This window comes from Dryobates pubescens, chromosome 32 (assembly GCF_014839835.1).
Source record: "Dryobates pubescens isolate bDryPub1 chromosome 32, bDryPub1.pri, whole genome shotgun sequence".
Taxonomy (NCBI): Eukaryota; Metazoa; Chordata; class Aves; order Piciformes; family Picidae; genus Dryobates; species Dryobates pubescens.
In genome coordinates this window covers 6,970,390-6,991,666 of record NC_071643.1, presented here as the reverse complement: position 1 = coordinate 6,991,666, position 21,277 = coordinate 6,970,390, and the positions used below count along the sequence as shown (strand labels likewise).

The 21,277-nt window shown below is 38.2% G+C and overlaps 1 protein-coding gene across 1 annotated transcript in view; it reads right to left on the bottom strand.

The window, feature by feature from the left end:
* Positions 1-685: 685 nt before the first annotated feature.
* The window catches only part of PLOD2 (procollagen-lysine,2-oxoglutarate 5-dioxygenase 2), a 48,486-nt gene continuing 27,894 nt past the window's right edge, over positions 686-21,277 (bottom strand). The window contains 13 exon segments of the mRNA XM_054175547.1: positions 686-1,164; positions 2,202-2,327; positions 2,561-2,707; positions 4,372-4,476; positions 4,722-4,787; positions 5,161-5,274; positions 6,625-6,687; positions 7,871-8,012; positions 9,232-9,357; positions 10,641-10,745; positions 15,569-15,690; positions 16,818-16,943; positions 20,890-20,991. Coding sequence (XP_054031522.1) covers positions 1,009-1,164; positions 2,202-2,327; positions 2,561-2,707; positions 4,372-4,476; positions 4,722-4,787; positions 5,161-5,274; positions 6,625-6,687; positions 7,871-8,012; positions 9,232-9,357; positions 10,641-10,745; positions 15,569-15,690; positions 16,818-16,943; positions 20,890-20,991 — 1,500 coding nt within the window. The 3' untranslated portion in view covers positions 686-1,008.

Genomic DNA, 21,277 nt, shown 5'->3' with positions numbered 1-21,277 from the left:
ACACACTGTGCATTTTGGCCTGGTAGACTTTGAGAAAGTTAGCTTCAAGTTTCTTTAAATTACAAACAGCAGATACAGTAGGAATATTTTAAATCCACTTCTTTAAAATAAACGGCAAGTTTAGACACTTCCGACTGTCATCGTTTCATTTTCCTGATACAAAATTCAAGTAATTTCAAGTAAGAGTAGAAAACTGTTCTTACAAAACATCATGTCATTAAAATTTACCAGCATTCTGAAAATAAACATTGAATTTCCAGTTGGGTACAAGTACACATTTAGAAAAATAACTCATTTTAAATGAAGGTCACTTGGTGAAGAGAAGTAAATTTTCCAAGAGGATGAGTTCTCAATGCGAATCATCAGCCATTTTCCACAGCTACATTATTTAGCTCCATCCCCACAACTAATTTCTTTTGTCTTCTAAAGGTGTGCATTTCAGCATTGATAACAAATTAAGCAAACAGGCTACTGAGACGTTTTCCCTTCACTGTATGCCAACACACAGAGTTGTTGTCCCCAACAACCCTACGCTGAAGATTCACTCGATTTTGGTTTTACCATTTGGCTGCCACCAAATATACACACCACGGAAAAGCTCAGCTGTGTCCCTTTACTAAATAAAAGCCACAGTAAGTGTTTAGATCATTTTGTATCTAGGGCTGTTTGTTACCTTTTTTGGTTTTTTGTCTTTCAATATACGTTTTCCAACAAAGAAATAGATTGTTTATAACATGCCTTTGCATTTTCCCTCCTTTTATGACTGCAGAACGGAAAATCAAGCAGGACATGTTAACTTTATGACTCAAGGCTCAGAGCAGATAATAAGAAATCTTTAATTTTAGACCTTTTTCCTTTTTTCATTCTTTTAGCACAAAGGGAGTTTGCTATCTAGGAACAGCAACTTAAAAGTTTCTTTTATCACCATCTTCCAGAAGGAATCTATAAATAAATGTTTATGTAAAGAGTCAAACACTGTTTTTCGAAGAGGGAACAAATAAAATAAAATTAAGGGTCAATAAATGATACTGCAATGTATCTTGTGCCATTCAAGATAGGAAGTCCTTCATGTAAATGAGTAAGTCTTCCTGGGTGCATGAAACTCCATCCTTTCCTGGGAGACTCAATGGAGCAGTTGTACCTAAGAAATTTACATCCACCTCCCTGTAGTAAAAACACAGCAAAATAAAAACCCAAACATGTACCTTGTGCTATAATAAACTTCCTTTTTATGCATCAACAACTTAAGATACAGTGCTACTATTAATAGATCAATAATTTGTTTTTCTTTTAATATCCATACTAGCAATGTTGATTAAATGACACTCTCTTCAGAGCAAAGCATCTTCAGACACATATTTGCAGTCAAAGATTTCTTTTTGCTTTGCTTTAGCACTCCCTGGATAACAACTAATTTAAGCAGCAACTCTGACAAACAGCTCTTCAATAACTTTATGTAGATGACATGAGAGAGCAGCAAGTCTTATCCACAGGTTGTTCTCAGGACTGCGTCCCTACCTAAGACAGCATTTAACACATCTTAAATTTATCTGGCTCTTCCTTCCAAATTGAAGGTGTGGGTTCTAAAGTAAGTTTGATGTACACATTTAAGGATGTTAGGAAAGATTGTGAATAACACAGGCCTAGAAATGAAATAAGTTTCTCTGAACATGACAGCCACTGCCCTACTTTATGCTCTGGGGACTGCTTTATCTGAATCAATATCAGAGTAGACGATAAATTATCTCAGGAAAAACAAACAAAAAAGAATGGGAACAACACTTGCAGTTTTTCATTCTGTGGCTAAGCTAAGAAAGAATCATTTAGAAAAAGACTTCAAGAACAGCCATTTGAGCCAACTGAAAGTGTTTTGAAAAAAATGACTAGAAAGAAAAATAAGCATTTCAAAATGTTAAAAATAAAACTGCTAACATCTCCAGTGCTTTGCCTTAAATCCCTTCCCCCCTACCACCTGCAATCATTTTGACTAATTCAGCTTGACTGCATCAATAGTTCCAGATCTTGCAATCAAGCAAATGTAGAACTTGTCAAAAAAGGCCAAGTAATAATACATCTGTTTAGCACAATCATGACAATCAGCTCTTTAGCATGATCTTTAAGTATATCCCTTTGGGCTCTGGTTTAGAAATGTTATTAGGCACTCAAAAGACAACACATTTTAATGAAGTTTGCCAGCTTACTTGAAAGTCCTCTCCTACTTTGTTGAGAGCAATATTGATTGTGAATGTAGAGGAGTCATGATGAGGTCTGAGAGATCGTTGTCTGTCAGGGCTGTATTTTACAACAAAATTCAGTAAGGCATACCCCTGAAACAAAAACCAGTCAGATTTCAACATAGGAACTTGCCAGTCACACACAGGGTCCTTGGGTTGGTTTTTTGGGGTTTTTTGTGATCAAAGCTAAGTTAACCATTACATATAAACTATATCACATCACATATAAACTATATCACATCACATATAAACTCCCTAACCAAACCAAATCAAACAAAATGCTTAGAATTAGTCACGCCATACCCGCAGAAGTTATAAACCCATACCTTGGTATAATAGCCAGCAAACACTTTGAGCGTTACTGGTGCAATGAACTCTCTGATGAAATGCAGCCATTCATTATCCAGTCCAATTTGCTTCATATGAATATCATCAGTGGGGACATTTTCATAACCTCCAGAAATACGGCTGTCCTAATGCAAACATCATAAACAGCCTTGAAATATGGACATGGAATACCTCTGGCATTTCTATGAATATTTATTTGAAGTCTGCAGAATCACAAAACTGCAACAAAGCAGTGCTTTAGTGGGTGAGTGAGGTCTCCCTGTACCACACCTTGAGCACTGTGTCCAGTTCTGGGCCCCTCAGCTTAGGAAAGATTGCTGGAATGTGTCCAGAGAAGTGCAACAAAGCTGGTGAGGGGTTTGGCACACAACCTGTATGAGGAGAGGCTGAGCGCACTGGGGTTACTTAGCCTGGAGAAGAGGAGGCTCAGGGGAGACCTTATGGCTGCCTGCAACTACCTGAAGGGAGGTTGTAGCCAGGTGGGGGTTGGTCTCTTCTCCCAGGCAACCAGCACCAGAACAAGAGGACACAGTCTCAAGATGCACCAGGGGAGGTTTAGGCTGGATGTTAGGAAGAAGTTCTTCACAGAAAGAGAGATTTGCAATTGGAATGTGCTGCCCAGGGAGGTGGTGGAGTCACCATCACTGGACATGTTTAGGAAGAGACTGGATGGGGTGCTTGGCGCCATGGTTTAGTTGATTAGATAGTGTTGGATGATAGGTTGGACTCGATGATCTCAAAGGTCTCTTCCAACCTGGTCTGGTCTACAGTAATTTCCCTACAGTAATTTCACAGCTAACTGCTGTGAAAGGAAACACCCTGAGCTATCAGATGAGCAAAACTTGGACATTTTTTAAAAGGTGAGTCAATATTTGGATGTGTTGGCTGTAATAAGGCCGTCCTGGGGTAGCAGTTTTATTCACCGAGATGTAGATGCAACTGAAGTAGTATCAGATCAAGAGAACAGAGGCCCCAACTTCACATGCTATAAACTCTGAAATAATTTGAAGATTAAAGTATGTTAAAATGCCCTCTGGAGGCTCTTCCCCGAGGCAAAATAATGACTTTAACTTATCTTTCTTTCTAAGAAAGGAAGATAATTTGTGAATATGACAAACATTCTTCTGATTTTAGATGATGAATACCTTTATCTTTTGCACACATAACATTTGTGACTAACTTCTAAGGGAACCAATCTGACAAATTAGTACTTAACAGGTAAACAAGGAAACCTTCTCTGAACAGTTATCAATAGCTATCCAAGATCCAAGCCATGGATAGCCATCGTCACTGTTACTGTCTGAATTTGTTTATTTTGGGTTTGTGTGGCAGTATTTTGGTAGTGAGGGGCTACAAGAGTGGCTTGAGAAGCTGCTAGAAGCTTCCCCTGTGAGAGATAAAGCCAATGCCAGTTGGCTCCCAGATGGACCCATTGCTGGCCCAGTTTTAGCTGTGACAGTAACTGATGAGTGATCTTTCTCTGTCCTTACTGAAGCCATAACCCTCTCATATTTTATCTCCTTTGTCCAGTTGGGGAAAGCAGTAATCAAGCACATTTCATGGGCACCTGGCACCCTAGGTCAGGGTTAACCTACCACAAGTTTAATTGAGGAATGTCTCTAAATCCACTGAATGACACAGACTGTGTGGTAGACTAAACCAAGCACGTTATACCATGGAGCAGATGTCTCTGCTCACTAGCAGTTTTTGGAGTTTGTTGCAGTACACTGTGACATTATTACAAAGGTACTCACTCACTAAGGCCATGTTTGTATAGGCTGCTACTTACTTGGTGTTTTCCACCAGACCATTGTCCAAAATGTTCCATTTCTTCTACCAATTCATCACAGGCCGTGTCAGAAAATATGGGAAACCAAAACACATCTGGACATGGCTACAAAGGCACATCAAAATAAGTTAGTTAAAAAAAAAATCACATTAATCTTTTTCAGTTCATTTAAACTTTAACAGCTATCTTTTATTTTCAGCTGCTAAAAAAGGGCATTCACTTCTCTTTAGTTCTGATGCAAAACATATCCAAGAGCTGTTCAGCAACAGACCATTGGCATGGAAATAGTTCTGAATGACAATTTATTATCAGGCAGTCCCTCCAATTTTAAGAAAACTACTTTTACCCACCTGTTCCACTATGTTATCAGTGAAGATCTTTGAGTAGTTAGGATTTATATAAGTTTCCTTCCAGTCCTAAAAATATGATTTTAGAAGTTAATTTGGTTTGTTCTAGCATTTTAAGAGACAAAGATTAATTACAGTAATTTGCTCTACTGAAAGCATTTGAAACAGTTTACTGGAAGCAAGCTGCTTCTCATCATATCAGAAGTCATGAAACCTGTTACACCAGGGACATATCCTCCAACTCTTTAGTCTTCAGTTGGCTTGTTGACATGATATAATATCATTGGATTAAATGGGTGGTGGAGAACACCATTTAGTACACAATGAATATTTAGTGCATGATAAACAGATATTCTACATATAAAGTCTTCAAATGCCAAATAACTTATAATAAACATTTTTTTCAAATAAAAAAGAACTGTTTCATCAATGAGCTGCATACCACAGGATTTTCAAATATCTGCCAGAGGTCATTGTTGTAGTGGGAGGTATTGTAATTGGCTGTAGAAAGAAGTCTTCCAAATTCATGTCTGTTGGTAATGTACATGAAGACACCCTATACCAAGCAGAGAAAATGCCATTAGCAAAACTGTCCATTTTAGCAAAACAACTGTGTTTTAGAGAGGTCTTTTTAATGCCTGCATTTTCATAAGTAAGACACTTGTCCATGCATATTATACATGTGCTGTTCATTTAGCATCTTTTAACTTCAAAATGGTTGATTCTAGTTAACAACTAGTGTTCATAATTTGAATTTATTTTCTAAACACATTAAACCAAACCATATGCTGTTTGTAACATAAACCCACACACAGTTGTAGAAAGAAGCAACAAAAAGAGAAAAAGAAGTGAATGGTTGGTTTATTTTCCAGATAGCCTAAGCAAATTCACTGGGAGCATCTGTTCTCAAGAAAACCAACCTTTGGGACATAGGTTTCTGATCAAAACCTGGAAAGAATAAGCTAATAATAAAAGAGCTAATGGAAGTCAGAACAAGAAACTTAGTTCAGAGTATTCACTACATGATCCTTCTGGTGAATTGGCCTGAAATAAAAAAAGATACTGGCAAAGACAACTTATAAAAATATCCAGATCAGGTATATACCAGCTGAGTACTTTGACATTTATTCACCTAAGGAATCATTGCAAAATATGTGCAAGGTATCATATGTGTTAATATAGAGCTTTATTATCAAGCTATTAACAGAAAATATTAACAAATTTTTCTTAATTAGAAGTAGTAGCAGAAAATAGTCTTTGGTAAGAGAAACTTGGGTTCTGTGGGGGTTTTTTTGTTGGTTTACTGTTTTTCAGACTAAAACTTAATTTTTAAAGGTGTTTGCGACTTTTGGATTTGCAGCAGATTTAGACATTACCATTTGGGTACTTGGGTATTTCTGTCTGGTTTTGTCTGAAAAAGAGTTAAACTGTTAGAGAGAATTATTATGTTAAACATATGCCCAGTCTGGGCACTTACCAAATCATAAAATAGCTGCAGCAGGGAGAATAAGGAGGATCTGGGTCAAGAAAAACAGCTTAAAGTGACACTGATTTCACAACTGCCCTGAATTATCACTGAGGAGGCCTGGCAGGTCTCCTAGGGCTTTTTCTTTAGTTCTTCCTAGGACTGCTGAACCAATGCTAGCTGAAGCAGCACAGCTTCAGCTCACCTTGATCTCAGAATTACTGAAAAACCTGCCTGTAGAAAAAAAATGAGCCTCTAAGATGCTTTTAGATGGTCATGGAGAACCACCCCTAGCAAAACAACCTGAACCTTTGGAAACTGAAGAGAAAGGTAGAGCAGTATTTCATCAGAGTAAGTGGACAGAGAAGAAGTATCTTCTTGTGGTAGAATAATACTGCATGTAATAATAACTAATGAATAAAAAAAAACATAAATCAACACCTTTGGGGGTCTGAGCATATGGAATGTTTCCGAAGAAGGGGAGTCTTTTTCCCTTTGTAAAGTCTAAAATGAAGGAGAATCATCACATCAGTTTTCTGATACATAAACTTTCTCTTTTTCTGACGACTATTAGGTTTCCACAGTTACATTAGGGAAATAGCAGCCTTTGATCAAAAGCTGATATGCCTTTACAGACAACATGCATCTCCAAGCAAAGCTCACAATAGACATGTCAAAGCTGTTTCCACCAGCCCCTTCTTATCTGCTGCAATACAAAAACAAGCACGTACCAAACCATCCTACAGCACAGACTGATAGACAGGAAAAGAGAAAGCAGTTTTCTGATGAGTCAGTCAGATTAGTTTAATGAGTACAAGGGAAGCACAAGTTTGCCATAACTGACACTGAGAAGGTTTGAATACCACAGAACTGGAAGGGAATGTTCTGAAGAATCAGTACAAATAAAGGAGATCATGCCTTGTTATGAGGGAATACCAAAAAAAAAATGAATACTTGCCAACTTTTCTTGTTCAACTCAGCAAAATTATTTTTCAGTGCTATAGTATCTGGAAATAGGCCTGGTTTAGGTCTTATTTGTTTCTGTGCTGAAACTAAGTGTAAATATCAGTAGAAATGTGGATGTACATATTCATAATTTTACAGTATAAGAAAGTCCTTTCTCATTACTTACAGCTTAATGAAGGTAATAAATTTCTGATACAGTTACAAACTATCTGGAAAAAAAATGGAGTCATTCATGCTCCCTAAGAAGATTCTTACCATCTCATAAATCACATAGGCTTTTTATATCAACACTGCCCATCATTAGCTTAAATATGAAATTGCAAAATGTTCCAACTTAGCCTGCCAGAAATTTCACTGCATGAAAACGTGCATAATAGAAATTCTTGAAATGCACTGCTAAGTTTGAAATAATGTACAGCAGAGAAGCTCAGCCCTTTTTTCATCTGTTGAGGCTGTGCTAATGAGGAAGGTATTACATTAACATCAATAGGAATTGCCAGTGAATTTAAATAAAAACCACCATGCAGCCTTGTAAAAAAACCCCTCTGTTCTCAACAACTTAGAGAAACACACCTGAAACATCCTAGGTCATAAAAATTGGCCAGTACTTTGAATTAGAAGTAAAAATGCAATATCCAAGATCAATCAAGTGAAGCAGTCAAGTGTAGCAGGATACAGAAGTCCGTGCATATTGAAAAGCAAGCTGTGGGATACACCTTACCATTTCCCTGACATTCCTGCAGAGAGCCATGTCAGGATCCAGCTTATCACGCATAAAGTAGTTCTTTTCTTTCATCTCTGATCTGAGAGTTTGTCCCTTAATTAAGTATATATTAGCCATATAAGGAATATTCCATACTCCTCTGTTGAAAAAAAGAGCAAACCACACAACAAAGAAACAAATACTTTAAAGCTGTGAAAACTGGTTTGTTGCCTATTACATGAAATCAGCACCCCTGTATTTGCTGACCAGATCAAGGAAGTTTCCTAAAAATGAAACTGAAATGTTCCCAAAACACCCAAAAAACTACAGCTGGGCATCATAGAAATCTCAAATGTAGGCATAGGCAGTAATTCAACTTTTCAGTGAAAGTTAAGGAAAAAATAAATAAAGGAAAGGGTCAAACTCTCCAAGAAGTTTTAACTACAAATGTCCTTTGTTTCCATAGTTAAGGCAGGCAGTTCAAAGTCTTTTATAATATTATTCTACACTACCAAAGAGAAAAAGTAATTCTAAACTAGGTTTTGCAGCGAGCCAAAAGACTTCACTGAGGCTTCTCGCAGCCAGTCTGACCTCCTTACATAAACACACACCAACTACAGACGACCATGTATTTATGGAGTTGGGCAATATCAACAAAAAAATATTGCTGTCACAATGCTCACTCTGCAGACTTCCTCCCTCTCACTGCCACAGGCACCTCTTTCAGTGTGACTGAAAACAAGCCAGTCCTGTTCAAGCAATCAAACTGTTTCAGACCTTTTTATTCTTCCAGGGCAATGAAAAGGCATCACCACATGGGAAAGTCAGGCTTAGAACAACTTACATTACATTAATTTAGGGAAAGGACAAACTCAAGAAGGCTATGTGACAAAAGACCTTCCTTAGGATATATCTGACATCATGAACAGGAAGAAACACATGAAGAAATTATAGCTGCTTGGTTCATTAAACATTTGCCCCAAAGAGACGAAGTAGTAATTTGATGAATGCAACAATCAGTTCTTTTGACTGCGGTTCCTGAGATACAGAGGTTTGGGGCTGCTACTTGCTTGCCTTGCCATTTTCTGTGTTACACACTGCCAGACTAACCAAACACAATCAGACAGGTACCAGCAATGACTGTACATTACTAACACCAGCTCATCATGCTAAGTGCTTTGGGTTTTCATCCGAGCTGTGAATGGAGAATAAAACAGAAGGGGGGGGAAATGCTTTTCTATTACATAGAAAAAGCTAAACAACATAACTAACCAAGGCTCTTCAGAGATAATAGCATATTGCATGAAAATGTCAGAGTATTTTGCTAATAACCATACAGTCAGTATATTGACATTTAAAATTAGCTTACAATTACTTACACTCTATTCCCTTGAACAATATCAACATAATCTTCTGATCGAGCATAATAGCCATCTGGGCTCAAAGCACCCCAGAAGTTGGACCACAGCTTCCCATGACGAGTTACAAGTGGAGCAATTATCTTTCTGTGAAGTGACATATTGAGTAAGAAAACATGAACTGTTACACAGAGACTGCTCATCAAAATATATCAACTTCACTCAGTTTGGAGCATAGCATTGTTAAAACAGCTGTCAAATTTTGGAACTGCTCTTCTGGACTTCAGCTGCAAGAAACAGCGTGCAAGCATCTACTGGCCAGGAACAACATCAGACAGAAGCAGATTTCTATCAGAGGTGGCTTGATTTTCAGTCAAGTCTTAATGACAGAAAGTATCACAAAGTCAAAGACATGAAAACAAACAAAACAGAAACACAGGAAGATTTAGATTTGGCTTACCCAAAATTTAATAAGAGTCAAAAGATAAAATCTAAGTTGATCAGAATAAAAAGGCCCTTTCCTTCAGGGGGTGCCTGCTGTTTCTTCTACCTTGTGCACCTGGCTTTTAGCCTCTTTCTACATTAGTAAAAGTTACAATGTAATACACTGGGCAGCAAGACTTTTACTTGAGCTCCATCCATTCTCGTTAGTAGGTAAAAATAATCACTGATAATTTATCTTTTTGCAATACACTTGAGAAATTCCACAATTTGTTATGAACAGGCAAATACTACCTACCTACCCACCCACCCACCATGGCAATCTACAAATTGGCAAGCATGAAGTGCATAGCATGCAAAAGGGTATACACAGATGGAAGTGGCTGCTAATAGTCATACCCTTGTATAGCTAAAGAGATCCAGCTAACACAAGGTGATACTGGCCCTTGCAGCTGCTTCATTGACAGTACCTTTCCACTATTTTACTGCATCTATAATTTTAAAAGAATGCAATAATACTGCAATGCCAGAATAGTAAGCTCTAGGGAGTTTTTTTAGGGGTTTTAGGTTTGTTGTTGTTTGGGGTTGGTGGTATTTGGGTTGCTTGTTTTGTTTGGGGGTGGTGGGGTTTTTTTTGTCTTGTTTTGTTTGTTGAAGTTTTTTTCACATTTTGGGGGGGGACCAACCTTGACACCACTGGTCAGTGAAATCTTAATTCATTTCATGAAACTTGCTTACATTGTACCACTCTCTTCAAGGAATGCTCAAGCACTCAAAATTCACATCAGGAATTGCCACTAGACAGGAACATAATGCTTTGTGAATTGTTGGCCTCTGAGCCCATTATGAACTAAGGCAATCAAATACCACAGGTAAACAAAGAGGATTCAATTCTGCAAAAACAAACAGGACCTTATTTTCTCTGGATGGGACACAGAGAATCCTTTCGAGCTTGAGGAAATCCCATAGAATCAAGAGATATACTACACCTGTTCTGCTCTATAAGCAGCCTTAAAGTTTTCGGGTTTGTCAGCACAACATCTGCATCTATGCTGAAGTAATATTCACATGCTTGATCCTGGCGACAAAGGTCCCTAAGGAGACAAAAAGGAATGGTTAATTCACACATGTCCAGAAAAGATTCACCAACAACAATAGGTCAAAAAGACCCAACCACAAACAAGTGCACTCATGCACTGCATTAAAAGCCCTCTGCAGCATAGCACTGTAAAAGAAAGTAGTCTAGATAAACCAAAGGAAGATTTGCAAACACGGATCAGATGCCTTCTATTTTTCCTTTGAATAAACTAAGTGAACTCTAACTTTTACCAAGTTCAATAAGAGCTGCTATGCACTGTCCTAATAGTAAATGAGGAGGGGAGGGAGAAATCAAACCACTAATTTTTATAGCTGGTTACTCAGTAAGCTGTAACACTGTCCTTGGGGAAGGATACTATGGATGTGATATGATCTGCTGATCTGAATAGTAACTGACATCTTACGGAGAATGTAAGACACAAAGTATACAGAAATATATATTTAAAGATGCTTTCTTAGTCTTTTTGTGACCAACAAGAATACAGCTAGTCAAGGGAAATATCAAACAATACACCAACAAAAGCCACTAGAAAACACTTCAGTTCTCAGATATACAAAAATATCTGTAAAAGTTGCTGTCAAAATTAACGAAGCAAGACTAGTCTTCAGAAATTCACACACCACCTCTTTATTGGCTCAAGGAAATAGAATTCTGGATAGTCTCATACTTTAAAGTATTAGCATCTTACAGTGTATGCTAACCTCTCCAGATGCAGGAATCCCAGATAATACGTGGAACTATTTATTACGTATATTCAGGAACTTGTGAAAAATACTTTCTATAGCAATACACATATCTACAGTAATATACTTCCTAATCAAAACACAATGGCTAAAACCTTTAATCTTTACAGTCCACTTGCTTATAAAGAACAAATGTTGAAAAGAAAGCTGTATTTTTGTACATAATTTAAAGCCATTTCAGCGCAGCAAACAGCAAAAATTTAGTTGAAGATGAAGACTTCTTGTTGGAAGTGTGAAATGAAGCTCAGCAGATCACTTTAAAGTATTTTGCAATCAGAGGGATGTTTAACTTTGCTTTAGAGTTATAAACCCCATCTGGAACAGTGACCTCATCTGAAAAGGGGAAGTTTCACTGCTGTTCTTTCAAGCTTTCCACTGAGATCTTCCAAGGGGCTAGCTGTTTATAGTGGTAAGACAGATGGTCTATCCATTTTATTTACCACTGAGTCACATTTTAGTTCTTTAGACATTGTTTGAATTTGCAATTAATCAATTTATCATTTTTATACTGCTCAGAGTTTGCAAATATAATTCCAGATCTGAGCTCAGAGAGCACTTTTGTACCATCTGACAGACCTAGGAAAGGTGTCTTACATCCAAATCTGTAATGCATATTGAAAGACTGGCTGACATTGCCTGCCACTTGTTACACTTCACATTCCTCCTGACAGCCACAACGGTATAAAGTTTTATCAGCCATCACTAAAAAAACAAACAAGTGTAGCCACAAAACAGATAAAGCACTAATGTTTAGTTTTGCATCTCAGGCTTAAGTACTTGTTACCAGTCACCAGACCTTGAAGCTACTAAAATCAGATATGGGTGGGAAAGTTGTTTTTCTTCTGCAACACTCCGAAATGTTTCTCCTTCATGTGAGGCTGAAACCCAAAGCTGCTGAAGTGTTCATTCCAAGTTTCCAACAGAAATCATTTCACAACTGACAGGCAGAGACTTAGTCCCTGCTCTTGCTTCAACCACAGCCAACATTTGTCCTACTCCAAGGACTGAAATGGAGTCCTCCTGTGTCCATGCCATACTTTATCTATACCAAATAGGAGGTTCGAGACAAGGGCTTAACATCCTCTTTCAAGGAACACAGACTCAAAATTCAACAGGGAGGTCAATAAGCTCTGATTCCAACCTGTCTACTATTCCTGAAATTTTTGAAGGCTTTCAAAGTAAACTTGCATTAAAATGCACATATTCCCACAAAAAGCTAAGCTAATTCAGTTTTAAAAAGTACAGGGAAAATCCTAGATAGTTCTTTTACTGAAGTCTTCGGGGGAAGGGGGAGAACACACACACCCCCTACACAAAACCCACAACCAAAACCAAAAGGAAATCTCCCCCCCACAAAAAAACAAACAAACCTGAAAATAAGCTTTTTTTAACTAAAAACTCAGAGAAGTGAAAGAGATAAATTTCCATATTTCCCCACTTGATTGCTTGAAACATATTTTACATTTTCTGTCATAACAATGACCTCTAATAGCTTGCTGAAATTTCATCTCCAAACCAGGAAAAACTGCAAATTAATTTTATTTAGGGGGGGAGGGGGGGGAAATAATTTAAGTGTCCCTTTTTATTCTGTTTTGTGCCACAATAATGAAAGTTGTGCACTCCTGTTTGCCAACATTGTTGAATTGTAACAGGTTTCTTGTTGACTGCACAATGTTAGGTCCTTTCCAATACCTATCCAAGTTTCACAAGCACAGGAGAGGGCTTTTCTTACCAGTAAGAAAGCAAAAGCTTCAATTATTTTTATGTGAATAAGAAAAGTAGGCAGGAGCTTGCTGCATGGCTATGGGTGAAATTTAAAACAGTTATTTCTTCACATTTGTCCTGACAGTCTCATTTCCTGAGAACACTGTTATTTATCACCACTTTTTACTGAGCTACAAAGGGAAAACTGATCCAACTCACACTCAAAAGTACTCTGCTGAAAACAAAAGAGGCCTTCAGTGCTTAAGTTTGCTATCTGTATTAACTAATGTCTGTTTCGATGCTTCAGATAAACAGACTTTGTATGAAGTATGCAAGTAAGGAGACCAATTCTAAGTCTACTGGAAATCTACAGAGAGGTACTAAAATAAGATAATCTGGGGGGGAGGAAGGGAATGATTGAAGCAGATGGGAAAATAAACCACAACAAAGCATCAGCCAATAATACATATAAAGGCAGAAAGACTAAATATATCAGTCACTATAAAGCGACTCATTAAACAGGTTTGAAGAATTGCTCTTCTAGAGTCGTGGCCATTGCAGTACCAGCAGGAAACAAAGTTACTATGCTGGAAGCCAGCTTGGGCAAAGTAAGAAGATGAACTGAACCTGTTTCAGCCAAACTGAAAGGAGACATCAAATGATAGCTACATTGTCCACACCAAAGAGTCTCCTGTTAACACTCATACTTCCTGGATGAGTCTCTGTTCTAACACAGACTCATTCCACATGCATTATACTGTCTGTGCTAGAGACCTCTGTGACAGAATCTTTATTGAATAAGCCTTTCAAAGAAGGAACCAACATGGGTCAAACTGTACTCAGACAACAGACAAGACAGCAGCACAGTGTAATGTACAAGGCGGTACACATCACCAGTATGACTAACTCCCTCCCTTACATTAATAGAGTTTGAAATTTTGCACAAATATACACTTATATTACTATTTTTTTGTCCACACATCAAGCAAAACCCAGGTATTGTAACAACTTCTGTCCCAAGTCTGCAGGCTCTATCAAAAGATTACAGGCCTGAAGAGGTTTGAGTGAGATTTAGTGACAATGCAGAAATTAAAGGCCACTGCAGAAATATCCACCTCAGGTACATATAACATATACACTAGTTCAGAAAGCTAGCAAATGTGGCACATTTGTTGTAAAGACTATTGGAAATAAAGAAAGAATGATTTATAAACATGTGAAAAGTTGCTTACACTAACACTGGCCATCTGCAGTGTTTCCTAGAAAGGCTATGGGAGAGGCTTGGACCTCAGTCAAATATCAGTTCCCAGTGGCTTCAGCACAACAAAACCCCATTCAAACAAATTTCCAAGAACACCACAGAGACCCAGGACTAGACCTTCATTCTTTCAGTTGATGTTATGAACAGTCCACGATACAGCTGAATATATGCAAGAAAAAGGCCTTGTGAAATTAATTTCTCTGCTCTGACACTCATGGAAGACTTGGGAAAGTACTCTTGTTTCAGAAGATACCTTCTAATTCCAATTTCTATTAACAGTTGCACCTGCTTCAATCTTTTTCTTTTCAATTATTGCTACATATACATTTCTGCACAAACTTCAGTTACATTTTACCACCTATCTAATTCCAATAGATTTTTTTTTTTTTTAAACTTATTGAAGTTTTAGTTTATGCTCATGTGGTGGGTTAATGCCCATCCTGAAAACAGGGTGGAGGGCTTGCTTAACCCCCAGTTAAGGCTCAAACCACCACAGCTCATTATGTTTTAATGTATGTCCATGTTTAAAATACCTGTAATGTACAAATAATCTGACACATTTCTTTGTAGCCTACTTTCGGCCTCTTCTCCCAGGCAATCAGCACCAGAACAAGAGGACACAGGCTCAAACTGCACCAGGGCAAGTTTAGACACAAGGTGAGGAGAAAGCTCTTCACAGAGAGAGTTGTTAGCCCTTGGAATGTGCTGCCCAGGGAGGTGGTTGAATCACCATCCCTGGAGGTGCTCAAGAGGGGATTGGACGTGGCACTTGGAGCCATGGTTTAGTAGTCAGGAGGTCTGTAGTGACAGGTTGGACTTGATTATCTTTGAGGCCTTTTCCAACCTTATTGATTCTATGATACTGCTGTCTACACCTCCATTGGAAGACAAGATGACAGACTACCAAAGCAGTCCAAACCAGAGATGTTTTCATAATGACCAACAGCTTTTTACATTAGACACAAACCATAAAATACTCAACAAGTCATACCCTGTATCTAAATCTTTTTAAACCACAAAGGCTCTCTCTTTTGTGTCTTCAGACAACAACAACAAAAAGGTAGTTTAAGTGCATGCATCATTTGAACAGATTTATAAATAAGAATTTACATTCCCATGTTCCGGGCTTCCGCTTGACTCAGATTTTCCTCCGGTCCAACAATTTTGATGTTTTTAATAACGTTCTTGGCCTTTTCCCAGAATTTCTTGATGTGCTTTTCATGGTAAACCTCCTGCAATCATGTTAACATTGTTTATAGCCAACGAAAAGTACAAGTTGCTGTGAAATCATAAACAGTGTCCAAGAGCACATTGTATTCCAGACCAAACAAACAGATGGTATACAATATTCGAAGACATTCCAGTAAATCTGTCATGAAAACTGTCTAAACTTTTAGCAAAAGAATCCCAACACCACAGAAGTATCAATCAAAGCTCAATCTCCAAACCAACGATACAGGAGTCAGACTGTTTATGCACTATTTTTTTAGTATATTTATCTTGCAGTCTTTCATCCTACAACATCAGTGGCACACAGGAGTTTATGCCACACCAGAATGGCTTTAGAGAAGGAGCTGTCATCTGTACCCAGATAGACAGTCATAGTTACTGTTTCTTTAAAATGTAGTCACCATGACCGTTTCTTTAATGTCTAATTACCTTGCTTCTAATTTAAGAGATCTGAGCTGCATACAACACTTCCAACCCAGTGTCACTGGTAGCTTTTCCATATTCTGGCTGACATCAGAATAATTAAAATATGGGGTAGGGTTTTCCACCCCCTCTATGATAAAAAAAATACCACATGACTTCTGGCTGAAGTCTTAAAAGCCGAGTAGTAACTCAGGCCTTCTGTTCTATAATGCATGCCAAGTGAAAAAAGGCAGGATTACACATTCCTCCCATTTCTCTTCCAACTTAGTGTTTTTCCAAAAGACACACACCTCACACTTCAAATCAGGAATACTGATGTCACTGGTGAAGTAGCAGCAACATCAGATTGCTAAGTAATTAGCAAAAAGCATTTTAAGAAGTATTTAAACAAATAAAAAGAAAACACAACACAACTTTTCCACACTGTCATTCAAAATAATACCTGGGCACACCAGTCTTTCCCTTGGCACCCAACAGCAGCACTAAAAGAAACATAAATACACATGCTTTAACTTTTGATCAGTCCTGAAGCATTATGGCAGTTGGCTTAAATGATTGTTGTAGGTCCCTTCTGCATATGAAATTCTGAAAGATTTTTCTTCCTAGGCAGTCTATATGCCCAGAGAATCCATATACTCCCTCACACACTCATTCATACCATAATTTCCAAAACTGAAGCTTTGCACAATAGAAACATCATACTCACATTATTATGAATGAAGATACTGAGTTTCTCCTTTGGATAGTCCAGAGTCAACAGTCTGTCTAAAAATCTAGGTAGGAAAGGAGTGGGTTGTTCAATGAAGACACCCATTTTTACTCTTGGATATTCCTAAAAACAAATAAACAAGAAGAAAAAAACCAAAACACAAAAATCTTTGTGACAACCCTCTTCCTAAGGTTAGTTATATTAAAAAGCAACTAAATGCCATGTTGTAGTAACTTCGGCCACATAGCTTTCAAACAATCCAAATCAACCAGCTCAGAAGGTCTGAGGAAAGGTAATGGATTAAGTATTACTAACAAACTGTGAATTCCAGTAACATAAATTGGATGCAAAAACAATTTACTCAGGCATGTTACTTTCTTAATTAAGAAATAAAGCCAGCCAAAAAAGGAAGGAAATACACCTAGAACTGCACAGCAAAGGCATTTTTGAAAGCATCCTTGCAGCAGTCTGGGCTGGGTGCCTCCTGCTGCTGCCATACGGGGTGCACCTCTGGTGCCCCGGGTGTCCAGCCCAGTGGGTGGACACAGGAAGCTGCGTATTTCATACCCATAATGTCCTGCTCCCTATAAATCCCTCTGCAAGGTCTCACACTTCCTCTTTCTTCCCTCACCGCTCCCACTGGAGATGCTCCCTATGTGGTAATGGGAGTTCTCAAGGCCTCTTGGGCCTGGCTAGGCCTAATGCCAGGAGGAGAAGGGGAAAGGGCAATCTCAGATCTGGCCAGCTGAGATTAGCCTAACAGTGGAAGGGGGGGAAGGGGAAGAAAGAGCCCTGGGGGTTTCAGGTGTACCCTCAGGTGCAGAGAGAGACGTGTTGGGATGCTTCAGGATCTCCTTTTGTCACTGTGCTCATGGTTCTCTGTAAAACATTCACTGCTTTTCCATTTAAACTTTCCATCACTTCCACAATCCATTTGCTTGAGTCTTGATTTTTTTTCTGCCCCGGTAGGAGGCAAGTGAGGATCTGCCCTCAAACTGGGACAATCCTATAAAACTAGGGTACCTTTACATGAAAACATAGGGAAGACCAGTTTTTAAAAAGTATTTAAATACCACTAAACATTTCACTTATCTGTACTTTAAGCCAAAGACTGCAATACCTGTCCATGCATTATATGGGCTATTTCCCCTTCACCATTGTAAGCAGGCTCTGCATTACCTCCCTACTCAATGATTTTTATCAAGACCTTTGACTAACTAGAGCCTCTCAAGTACATACAAGGATACTGAACTTTCATCCACATTATTTTCATGTTAATTCACATCTTTTGAACAGTGGTATCAATTCCTGGTTTGTATGTGCTGAATACAGAGCCTATGACCTATAAACCAAAGCTAGACAGCCTTTTATGTATTCCTAAAATATTTTATTACATGATGTGAGAAACAGAAATTTAATCTTCAAAGGCCTTGATTCTTACACAAAGAAATGCACTAATTACAAATTTTTTCCACCTCTATAAACAGACAATACAAGGCTTGGAGTGAAACCTTATACAAGTATAGAAAGCTGCAAGATAGCTTTCCTTAAGCAAGCCAGCATCCACTTGAAAAGCATCTGGATAAGCCATCAGTGCATGTTGAGATTTTAGTGACACCGTCTGTATGGGAAATCCAGGAACATACTGGCAAGTGCACCACACTGGAAACATTAGGCACCAGTTTTTACTCCGACTGCCTCTTATGCACAACTTTGTCTGCAAACTCATACATACTCACACAGGTGTCCCAATAACATCAGAACAGGTAATGAAGACAAGTACACCGACATGCCATCAGAAAAGCAACTGTGATTCTATGGCAGCAGTCCATTGAGGCTGATGCCACAGCAACTAGTACTGCTGGTTGCAAGCATACAAGGAAAAGAGCCTGTGCCATTGGGCTTCCTAAGCTGAACATGCACAAGTGCTACGAGAACTAGAAATGCTGCAATAATTTCCTTTGCATATTTCCCTAACTCTAAGCCATTTCCCCCTTACTCTCCAGGTCACAGAGAAGTATCAGTTTAGATCAGCAAAGGTCATAGGACAAACAGGAATTACTAACACTCCTTCAGCAGACCCAAGCGTGAACCACTTGGCTCTACACTAAAATCTCGAAGAGCCATGTATGAAGCAGAGTTCTGTGATACATCTTCCACTGCATCTCCTCAAAGCAGCATTCACCAATATAGACCCTGATGGACCACACTATGAAGAGCTGTCACTGGATAATCTGAATCTAGGTCACAACGACCCATGTCACCTATGGCAGTGCTTCCATCTGCCTTGCATGCACCTATCCCAAGCTTCACAAAAGGAATGAAGTACCTATGCTCATGAAAGAAAACACAATTATTTCACCTCCTCATTCTACAGCACAGCTTATCTGGTATGCAGTGCTAAAGTCAAGGTCAGTAGGTAAGGCCAGCCTAGAACACTGAATCAAGAACACCAGGATCCATCCACTCACGTCAGAATTCATCTAAACAAATTCAAAGCTCCAGATATAGCTAGCACCAACAAATCATTGCCTGCTTGCTGACAAGAACAACAAAAAATCCTCAGAGAAGACATGAGTCTATCAATGAAAAGAGTTAAATAAAACCATATTGGAAGAATGATTACAGGTACAGAGCTGGTATCGCTCTTTTCACTGTAGATTTTATGTTAAGTAGCAACCAGCCAGGCCTGAACAGAAAGCACATTCAGAAAATTAAATACTGCCTGTGCTTAGAAAGGCCTGAAGTAAACACTTCCACTGAGGCCAAGGAAATGTTTGTTATTTCTGCTGGCAGAGTCAGTGAGGTACAAAGTCCAAAGAACGAATTACAGTAAGGAGGACACATTCCAAGTAAATGCACATAAACTATAGCAAGCTGTGCAGTAAGTCACTGTCAGTGACTCCCCATTATTGGCTTTAAAATGTAACTGCTCCTCAACCACCAGGAAAAAAAGACCACCTGTTTTTTTCCAGGTAAACCCCATGTTGGGAGTGCAAGCATTATTTCAGTAGAACACAATTTGAATGTTGGACCTTCAAAGCAACATTTAAATTAAAAACAAAAAAAATTCAATCTGAACATCATTAGAATTCCAGCAATAAACTTCATTTATACTAGTGCTCATAATTATTGTTGAGGAGTTCTTTCACTTTGCCTGTTCATTAAGAGACAACAAGCCACTACTCTTCCAGGCTATCCTCAACATGACCTTCTAAGACCTCTTATTCAAAACTTCAACAAAGAACAGAAACAAACCAGCTTGTTAATAATAACCAGAATGCTCTTCTAAGTACATGCCTTACATTTCCACATGGTAGATCTTAGTATTTGCTCTGCCTACAATGTGTTGAGTAAAAGATGAAATAGTCATAAAAGACACTAAATAAATCACACTTGGAGCCAAACAAAATAAGTTCCCAAATATTGGATATTCACGTTTACATTTATGTTTCTCCTCTAAGAATTCTCAGGCCTGAACTGATATTTTATCTCAATTACATGAGATTTATTGTACAGAAACTCATTTGCATGTATAGTACAGGTACCTATCTTTTACAGTGTAAAGTGGTTTGGAGTATTTATTTGAATCTCTCAAAATAGCAACTGTAACCGTGTTACAATTAACTGTCAACCTCCTACTGGTAACAGAAATTTTCAAACTGATGTATATCAAGTGTTTTGTAGGTCTGCAGTTAAAACCCAGACATTTCTAAAGAGTTTTTCTACCCCCTGAAACATTGTAATTATTCCCTCGAATCTTGCATGATCCTAATTCGTTCACCCTCAGAACAGAAGTAAGGATCTGAGGGGCTTTTGATGATGGGATCATTTTCAGGAATACTGGTGAAACCTACATTAAAATACATGGATAAAAACATTGTGAGAGGTATTGATATTTCTAATACACTTCAAAATTCCACATTTACAAGTTCATATGCCAGGAAAAATTGTCCTGAGATGCCTACAAAACATAGCATTGCACACTGAAGACATTCTGCCTGCCATCACTATGTACATCTATTATCTACATTCAAGAGGGTTTTGTTCTAGTGAAAAGTATTCTTACCGTTACTGTTGACAGGTCCAGTAAGTCTAAATCACAAACACTGCAACCAGTTTCTCGTGTCCAGGAATTAGGAATATAGTTTCCCAAATAATTCAAGTGTATCTGGTAAACAAATGAACAACTCAGATTAATTAAGGGTGAATGTAAATGGTTATTTGTATCTATTACAGAATTCACTTATTGAATCTCTCATACCTAAAGGCAATTGACTGTCATCTTTTTTTTAATGTTAGATTTTAAAACAACCCAAACAATAAATACACAGAAGTAGCTGGTAAAATCTTTTCCTCCTTTTTATTTGTAAACCCAAGATTATATTCTCCTAGCATCTACATTCAGTGCATCAGCTAAATGAAAAGTTTGTATACCTGTCAACCAAACGTTTGTA